The 10,471-nt window shown below is 35.8% G+C and overlaps 1 protein-coding gene across 1 annotated transcript in view; it reads left to right on the top strand.

The window, feature by feature from the left end:
• The first annotated feature begins 3,767 nt into the window (after positions 1–3,767).
• celf3a (cugbp, Elav-like family member 3a) overlaps positions 3,768–10,471 on the top strand; it is a 41,881-nt gene continuing 35,177 nt past the window's right edge. The window contains exons 1-3 of the mRNA XM_059349564.1: positions 3,768–4,180; positions 5,404–5,556; positions 10,366–10,448. Coding sequence (XP_059205547.1) covers positions 5,412–5,556; positions 10,366–10,448 — 228 coding nt within the window. The 5' untranslated portion in view covers positions 3,768–4,180; positions 5,404–5,411. The remainder of the gene's footprint in view (positions 4,181–5,403; positions 5,557–10,365; positions 10,449–10,471) is intronic.

Raw genomic sequence — 10,471 nt, 5'->3', positions numbered from 1 at the left:
CAGTTAAAATGTTGCAGCAAACTAGTTTAACAAGATGGTTTTAAGAGCAGTTTTGATTTTTTCCCTTTAGGACCCAAATAAAGGCACATATTCCCTATTAGAGATTAACCTGCCCAACAACAATATTAATTAGCTGCGCCTCAAACAGTAGCAACAGTAAAATTCTATTTACCAGTTAATCCTCCAGTATAATAATCTAATAATCTTTATATGGCAAGAATTTTGCCATTCTAAAGTAGTGTTTTTAAAGTATTTTTTCTGAAAATACTACCTGACTGTTACTGAAGTTTTTATTGAAGGGATTTTACTTGTAAAGGAGTATTTTTGCATTGGTGCATTATTACTTTTACTTAATTAAATGATCTGTATAAGTCATCCACCAATGTTGAAAGCAGGGAAGCACATGTAATCCTCTACATAAGCTACAGTATATTTTGCAAAGTCATAAAGCAACATAAACACCAGCAGGCAGGTTTACAGCTCGTCACCAGATGTCGTTGTTCACTGGAATAAAAAATAAAAAACGACATCCATTGTGAAATTGACAGAAATCACGTCTTTTCGAAGCGCAGCTAACATTTATTTATATTCGGCTGGAGTCAGATGACCTGCTGGCTGCTCTGTGAGCTTATATTCAGGCTGAAGGCAGATAGGATTTGGTGACTGCTGGCAGATGGCAGTCTTAACATTAGAGACAAGCCGAGGAGAAGCTCTGCTGCTGGAAATAAAGGCATTAACGGTTCAGTGTGGTCAGAGGTCTGCTGTGTTTTTTTAAAAACAAACACTATAATGTCGCTGAAGCCGAGCGGGACCAGATCGTGACTCCTTCGAAGTGTCGCCGTGTGCGCAAGTCGGGTGTGTGCAGCCTCCTGTGTGTCATGTGGGCTCATTGTTTACATGCTGTCCAGATCTCATAGAGGGCGTGTGTATGTGTGTGTACGTGTGTATGTGCGTCGTTTGTGAAATTAATGTCCCTGCATTTACGAGCACACTTATTGAAATAGTGTTTTCCTTTATTTCCCAGTGAGAGAGGGAATAGTGCAACCGTGATAATGTGTCACGAGTTGAGTGGACCCATTTCAGCACCATGGCCAGCTCCACGGCGAGAACAAAAGGCGGATTTGCATCGCTTGATGTCAGGGACCGTCTGCGTTTTAACCGTCCACATGAAAAACGAAAAATAGGATAAATCCCTCAGAGAAAAACACACCTTTCCTCCCTTTTAGTTCCTTCAACAGCTGATAGCCTAATCAATCAGTCAGTCAATAAAACTTTATTTCTGTAGCACCTTTCATACAGTTAATTGACAAGCCAGTTATAAGACGGACCAAGTGTAGACCATAAAAATCATGGAAAAAGAAAGAAGTAATTCAATAATTAGAGACCTATACACACAAGATAATATGTAGTGAAATAGATTTAAGAGCTATAAGAAGATCAATAGTAGTACATTACAAAATTAGATTAAAAAAAAAAAAGACAAAACAAGACTAGAGTAAAATGACAAATAAAGTTGGATCAAAAATAAGAGGACGAGAAAATAACTGCTAAAAATATTTTTAAATTTTACAACATGATTACAATTAAATGTATAAAATGATATAGTTAATGTCTAATTACAATGCAAAATAATGTTTAGCATTGCCCAACTATAGTATATTTTTTGCCTTTCAGCTTATTTTAGTGAGTATATTTGTGTATTTGCAGATCATGAAAAGTAATGGGTTCATTTTAAACTATAACAACAACAAAAGTGCATGAACGTAACAAAACATACTTAACATTAAAAAGGAAATGGCCCTAACTACCAGAAGTTTGGTGGTTAGGTAGTTATGTAAGTGACGTAAAGTGTGACGTAGGCGTTATGTAGTTAAGCTCAGGCTATGTACATAAGTTAAAGTGTGTAACTTTAAGTAACAACGTTGGCTTTTGGTTTATTCTGGGACCCAAATTCCAGTCTCCTTGTCTGATCCATCCACCCGCCCTCACTTTAAGGGGACCATGTTGTTCTTTATTGTATCTTATTGATCTTATTGTATCTGTATCCTCACTTCTCATTCTGCTTTTACAAAAATGGTATAAGCCGCTTGTCCATATTTTGTTGCATTTTCATAAGCCATCTTAACATCTTAGTTGGAATATTGTCTTTATCAGAATAAGGGCACAAAATTTAATATTTTGTGCATGTCCCTGGGTTTCACATCTTATGTGAAGTTAGGTCACTTGAACTGCATCATGTTTTTACTTCACTACCTATTTACCTATCCTTAGGGAAGTAGTTTTGTAGCTTAAACCTGAGAGTAAGTTATATTTTTGGAAATGCTCCTGTTGTTTGTACTGTGTGCAGGAATCAAAACAACATATGAGGTCATATGGTTTGGAGGACTTGTTTGCCTGCATGGACTTACAAAGACTTTAACGAGAAATGTATTTGTGATACGCCAGACACAAACATAATTCCTGATGAAATATGAAAAGAAATTGACAATGCATTTTAGTTGTATGTGAACGTAATTCTTAGAGAACCAGGCTGGTAAAATATGTATCGATCAAGTACAAGAGAAAAAAAAATATATATATTAAAAAAATATATAATAATTTAGCTGTCAGGTACCTGTTCTAATAGTATAAAGTAAGATATGCATTTTTGAGAATAATAATAATTTTAAAAAAAGAATGATAAAAGTATGACCCAGTGAATAACAAACTTGTATTTTGAAGCATTTACAAGAACTTTTTCTGGGATATTGGGGTAACAAAAGATAGAGAAACAGTGCACAAACAAATACTCAAGCAGTGGTGGAAAAAGTATTCAGATCCCTTACTTCAGTTAAAGTACTAAAATCACACTGTGAAATTACTCCACTACAAGTAAAAGTCCTGCATTCAAAACTTACAAAAAGAGAGTAGTTGCAATAAAGGTACAAAAAGTATCAGCATCAAAATGTACTTACTTATCAAAAGTAAAAGTACTCGTTATGCAGAATGGACCCAGTCATATATATATATATATATATATATATATATATATATATATATATATATATATATATATATATATATATATATATATATATATATATGTATATATATATATATATATATATATGTATATATATATATATGTATATATATATATATATATATATATATATATATATATATATATATATATATATATGTATATATATATATATATATATATATATAATTTTGATTTTTGATTTATCTGTATCTATGCACTTATCTATTTTATTAATTTTGTGAAGATGGGGCTAATTTTAACTACTTAATATACTGTTATTTGCTTTAAGCAAAGACCTGAAAAGTAACTAAAGCTGGCAGCCAAATGGAGTGGGAAAAAAATACAATATTTGCCTCAAAATGTAGAGGAGTAGAAGTATAAAGTTAGATAAAATGGAAATACTCCAGAAAAGTAAATGTGCTTGTTGGATTCCATCTCTGTACACTTCTCTGTCAGTCAATAAATAACTACTTACTCCAACGTGTTTAGCTTTGATTACAAATAGTAAAAACATCTCTGAAGTACACATGAACATCCAGCATCACATTTTGCAGCCATGACTGTGTTTTATTTACCGTCTCGTCGTCACCTGCGCATGTGACAGGGCTGGTAGTTTGGCGACGGTCCCCGGCGGCAGACATCACGGCTCGTACAGCCCAGGGGAGGAGGGATGGAGCTGAGATGGACAGGGAGGGAGACACCGGCTTACGACGTCAAAGGAGTACAGACACACACACACAGGGAGAGGGAGAGGAGAGGACAACCAACCAGACCGCCAATTCCCCACGGTCTACTGAAGGAAGCCTAAATTCATCTATCACAACACTCTCCATTCAGCACAGCTAGAGAGAGAGACATTTGTTTATATCTGGTTTTATTTGAAAGGGGGGGAAAAAAATTACGGAGCATCTGTCAGGGAAAAAAACAACAAGCAGATCTAGAAAAAAACACGCTCATGCCGAATAAAGGACCGTCGCTGGATGTTAGTTGTGTTGTTTTAGGGGGGGTGCAGGCCTAACTTGTTACAGGATTCAAAGACGCTCTTACAGACAAATGAACTGAATAATTGAATTTCAATAACTAAATAACAGCGTGGGGAGAAGAAGAAAGGCATCCACTGATCACGCCGATTCTTTTCCACGAGCAGCACCACAGGTATGATTTTTATTTTCATTTCAAAACTCTTTTCGCTCGAATGTGTAACATCATGTTCAGGTCATTGTTGTTGTCACCCGTGTCTTGACAAAGAGAGCGCAGGTCTCCAGCTGTGTTGACAGACACACTGTCATGTTTCAGTAGCTGCTTGAATACAGGCGGCCTAGACCGAATATCAGTGCACTGTGCGTACTATCATTCACTACAATACCACATGTATTTTAAAAAAATCATTTATATACCTCAGCTGTGTAGCTCTGAATTATGATTATTGATCCCTGATGTTCATGTACTGGCAAAAATATCAAAGTTATGATCTTAAAATCAGATTTTCTTGCAATTGTTCTGAATTTATTTTGTATTTTGTGCAAATAAAACACAAAATAGTGGCTTCAACTGGTGAAATTATACCAAAAAGATGTTTAATTACATGTTGTCTCCTCTAAAATAAAATGACATCACTATTCCTATATATTTGATAGTATTCGTAGCTCTTACAATGTCTGTGACAGTCAACAGTGAGCTTATAGTGGATGAAGGATATTAACCCATTTATGTGCAGGGGTGTAATGATACATCGATGTGGATCGATGCATCGACCCAGTAATCAACATGTCATCGATGCTAAGTGAAAATAATCATCTTTACCATAAGCCTTTATTTTGAAATTCCTACTTTATATTGTATTATTTTTTATTAAAAAAAGAATAGGTGTTTTTCATTGAAATGCTTGCAAGAGCTCAGAAATAAAATCATATTTTAGATTCTGAAATGATGTTGTTATAAACCTAAATTGAATTGAAACAGTATTGTGGCGACTTTGTCTAATATCACTAAATATCGTATCGTTATCCAAAGAAGCAATATCATATCATGAGGACATTTGTGATTTACACCCCGATAAATATGTTAATAACTTACTTTATATTGTCATTTTTATGTGTTTTATTGTGATAAATATATCCAGAGCTCCTAAAATATCCGACCAGATCAGGAATATCATATCCCCAAGGGTGTAGAAACTGTTATTTCAGCCCCCCATTCCGGCTCCCATCTGCACCTCCATTCCCGGCCTCCTGTTTGCACCTCCTGTGCAGTGTGAATTTAAGCCTGCAGGCTCCTGTCTGCTCCTCCTGACCACCTCCTCCACTCTGTGTGTGTGTGTGTGTGTGTGTGTGTGTGTGTGTGTGTGTGTGTGTGTGTTATTATTCCTCCCCATGCAGACTTCTCAATGAAGGAGCCTGATGCAATCAAGCTCTTCATCGGGCAGATACCCCGAAACCTTGAGGAGAAGGACCTGAAACCCATCTTCGAGCAGTTTGGGAAGATCTACGAGCTGACAGTGATAAAGGACAAATACACAGGGATGCACAAAGGTGAGGGATCAACTCCTATTTGCTGAGATTTTGTCTCGTGGAGCTAATTTGAGGAAAAATATTGTTTATATTCATTATGAAGCAAGATAGTGATGAGAGCATAGCCTGTTATTACAATACGACTCTTATAATTTATCTTTTTGTTTCTCCTGTGAGGCCATAATCTGATATTTACCACCAGTTAACTAAAAAATAACCCTGATTCAAAGTTTCTATCATCATGTTTCACTGACTGATTAAAGTATTTAACATTTTAGACATGAAGTGTTGATCATCCTTGAGGATATTTTTAAAAATATGAGGCAGCGATTCACATTAAATACTTCAAATTTCAACCGACATAACTCTATCCACTTCACTGAAACTACATTTTTAAGTTGAGAGCAAAGTATTTATTCAGATTGTAATAATTAATTTCCTTTTTTATTTTATACAAGACCACCTATAATTCGACAGAGTGCTGAATTATATTTCCACGCTGTTATACTTTGGTCTGGCCTGTTGCTCATTAAGAGCACTTCGTAGTTCGGTGTCCTGACTGAGGACAAGAGGACATTTTCTGCCTACAACTCGCTCGCTCATTAACAGACAATACACTCTTCAGCCTCATTCAGTCTACATGCACTCACACTTGAGAGAGAACTAAATCTATAACAACAGTTGAAATGTGAAGAAACATTGCGAGCACAGTGTAAAACACAAATGAAACAGAAGGGCACTCAAAGTCCTTCAAAAAGGCCGAGTAAGGCTGGACGATATGACCATATACTGTATGTCATCAAAATGATCTTAAAACTGTCAATTATATTTACCGATCGTATCGTATCTATCGCTTCTATTTCCATCAGCTGAACTGTGTTATGGCAATATTTGAGGCATTATGATGACACTTTCTTTCCGATTCTTGCAAATGGAAGCAAAACTGGACCTAATCGTAGAGTTGCTGTTGTACTGATTCTGATTCTGATTCTGATTATTGTTTTGGAGTTATAAAATTACCCTTATTTGGAAGCATGATGCATGGAAGTTAATTACATTGCTCCAAATAACATTGCTTTAGTTTCTCACAAGACAAAGATGTTAGCGTGGTAAGACCATCCTGTCACATGACCTTAACGTTTCTGTTTCTGTCTACGTGATAGTCTGGTCTTTCCCTGATTCCACTTCAATTAAAATTTACCCAGGTCAATCAGGGATGGTGCCAGAGTCGACAATGTCACCAGCTAACTAGCGGCTGCATTGTAGATGATGACGTATGACGTATGATGGGCTGCTTGCTGAACAGTAATGGCGACTCCCTGAGGAACCACTGCAGCTAGTTGATAGATCAGCCGGCACAGGGGAAAAGCCAGACAGAAGCCGTATTTCCATTAAAGTCCAATCGAACTTTGAAGCCAAATTTGCATGAAAGAAAATGTGAATTAGGGACGTTTCCATCAGCTGGTTTAGAGCAAATAAACAAAGTTGCATAAACATATTTTGGTCAGAAGATGGCAGTGTAATGTATTTCTGTAGGCTAATCCGTCAGTAAACAGGAGAAGAAGAAGAGATTGTGCAAGAAAGAAAACAGAAAACAAACAAAAGAGAGGTTGCTAATCAAACAACATTGGCCCTCCATGAGAGAAAACGGAGAGAATTGGATTCATTTGAATATCTCATAGTTGTTCTCTCATGTCAGCTCGGGAACAGCCGATCAGTCATGTGAGTAAAATGTTCGCTACGTCAGAACTTATTCGGAAAAATCGTTTCCATCTCCTGTTAGCAATTCAACTTTTTTTTTGTAAAAGACAAAAACCACCTCAAGCAAGTGTAAAAACCTAGCGTAAAAAAACTGTGCATTTTCGAAAATTTTATCCGATTTTTTTCAATCAAGCTTTTCTTATGCAGATCTTTAAAATGCACATCAAAATGTGTTGATGGAAACACAGCTAATGTTGAGCTCAAGTGATAAGATGGTCTCATGGGTGAAAGTCCCGTGTTCGTTTGGCCCCTCCAACACCCCTCCCACCTGCCCTGAGTGGACTTTGTTGTTCTTTATACTCTGTTTCTTCACTTCTTTTGCTTTCACGCTTCATAATGTCACCTCCACCTTGGTGTCCCCCATAATTTAAGGCCACTAGGGGGCGCCACTAACAACAAATGACTAAATATGGGTTGTAATAAGCTGCATCAGGTTTTTTGGAGGAGGACAGTCGCTTTCCTTTTAACCTAACTCTGGATGCTACAATGAATGAATAATAATAAATAATAATAATAATGAATAACTGCAGCCAAAAAAAATCAGACAGTTGGAATTAACAATGTTGCACTGCACACATTTTATCCAAGTTGTCATGACCCGAAAGCTCGTCGTCTTGGATCAATCTCACTCAAAAACTATTTTGTCAGTCCCTAATTGGCCTCACATGGCGATATCAGTCAATTGTCACCCTCTTCCACTGCTGCGCGTCACACGGTGAACAAGTAACGTCTCAACGAAATCCTGCTTGACAGATGGACCAAAGCTGGTCAAAGTGATCTAAGCTAAACAATGATCTTTACTGTCATTTCTAATGCAAATCTGAGCACTGAAAACAAAGGCTTTTATAAATCCACATAAACCATCAGCCATTTGGGAGACGTATAGGCCAGGTGGTATCAGTCCTCTAACACCTATAACACCTATTCTGCATACATTTACATATTCATGATTTGTGGGAGCCCTAAAGGTTAATGAAGGCCTTTCTCTATTATGTGGGACTGCATACATTTGGCTTTACCAGCGTGATATTAAATACCCATTTAGACTGCTTGTGTCTGAATAGTCTCCAGGTATTATGATTTAATAATCACATCGATCTCCAGTGGTGCTGAGAGAACGACTCAACAAAATGTTTTCATTTTATTTTTTTCTCTGGTTTTATGCAGCTTTAAATACATATACACTTTGTACAAAGACTGGAAAGTTTTTTTTGCATTAATTTAAATTAAAGTTATGTTTTCAAGGTTAGGGATATGCTCAAATTCAACAATTTTCCTTGAAAAATGATTCATTCTCAACATTTTATGGTGTTTCATCGACACAATCATTCATGTAAAAGCAAAAATCTTTTTATGTTTCAAATTAAACGATCTCGTTGTCACATTTGTTTGAAAAAGCAAAGTTCTTTTCTTGTGTTCACTCATCGTTCACAGCTGAATAAGTCCTCCTTTGATCCCTTGCTTCAGAAATTAACAAGCATTAAATAATTATGATCAAAACAAACAATCAAAGTCGACCCAAACAGCTGGAACAACAGATACAACCACAATGCACATTGATTGCTTTGAGTACAATGGAATATCTGTAAACATTATTTTTTCCAGTGTGGATGTGATGATACAGGCTTTGAAAGTCTGGAAATGTTTTATTTAGGTACCTTGAAGGTGCTTGATTTTTACTCTGGTCAATTATACAGACCATATGGCTTCGGTGTGGTAAATTCCCCCCAGCATATGGCAGTGATATCACACTTGACACCATGTAGCTGTAGCATCTTTTTAAAGAAGAATTTCAAGATGCGAATAACAAGGGCATAAAATCAATATCATAATTTGTTGATTTTTATCAATGTCAATCAGTAGCCTTCACTGCTGCAAAAAAAGTTGAAAATTGAATCAAGCTGTGACCTTAAAACTGAAAATCCTAATCCCTCTTAATTATAATTCTCATTGTTGTTGTTGTATTATACTGTTATAATGCACTATGATGTGATTATATGGTTAGGGCAGGGGGTTAATACTATAATGCATTATATGTATGTTTGTAATGCATTATAGACATGGGCTGCAAAAACAAAAATGTAAGCAACATTTTCTTTATATAATGACCTTATAAGTCACTTTAACCCTCCTGTTATGTTTTTTTTTTTCAGGAACAGCAATAACCTGGGGCATGTTTAATTATCCAAAAGTGTCACAGACTAAAATAAATCCCAATAAACCTTGTTTATTTTTCATTAATATCTCCATTACTAACCGTTCAATGAATATTCAGTGCAATGGTGTTCTTTACCTCTCACAGATCATGGTTCAATGAGGATAATTCACTCATTTATCATAAAAAAATGCATGTTAAACTTTTTTAGATAGATAGATTACTTTATTCATCCCCGAAGGGAAATTCGGTATTTAATTTAATGAACATTGGAAAGACCTACATGTAAAATACAATGGTATTACATGACATTGATTTTTTTTTGTACATTTTATGTTACATTTTTAATTTTTATGAAATTTTTTTAAATTTTTTAATTTTTTAATTTTTACTTTGAAATGGGTCAATTTCACCCGTAATGTAACAGGAGGGTTGAATAGAAAATTGAATCAAACTGTGACCTTATAATTCTCATTGCTGTAATGCATTATAATATTTCATAGTGCGTTATACTGTTATATTCCACTATGATGTGATTATATGGTTAGGGCAGGGGGTTAATATAAATGCTTTATAATTATTAGGCAAGTTATTATAGTGTGTGGATATATTGCTTATAATGCATTATAGATTTGGTCTTCATAGAAAGTGTAACTGAAATTTTAAACACATGCTGACCCAGAACTGTTATTAAAATAAAAACCAATATATAAATATATGGCGGATTAATAATAGCACAATAAACTCCAGCAGCATGTTTCTGCCTTGAGGCATTCGGGGCGAATGGCCAATTAAGATTAAGTTGCAATAACACTGCCAACCCTCTGCATTATATATAAATATATAGTGCATGGATCTGACATTAAAAATACATTATGGTGCTCTGATCGTCTAACACTCGTCTTTATCTGCAGGATGTGCCTTCCTGACATACTGTGCACGTGAATCCGCCCTCAAAGCCCAGAATGCACTGCACGAGCAGAAGACACTACCAGGGGTGAGTGTGCCTTTTTTCAAGCT

Source organism: Centropristis striata, chromosome 14 (assembly GCF_030273125.1).
Source record: "Centropristis striata isolate RG_2023a ecotype Rhode Island chromosome 14, C.striata_1.0, whole genome shotgun sequence".
Taxonomy (NCBI): Eukaryota; Metazoa; Chordata; class Actinopteri; order Perciformes; family Serranidae; genus Centropristis; species Centropristis striata.
Note: the sequence above shows the minus strand (reverse complement) of the source record. Positions and strands in the feature narration are given on the sequence as shown.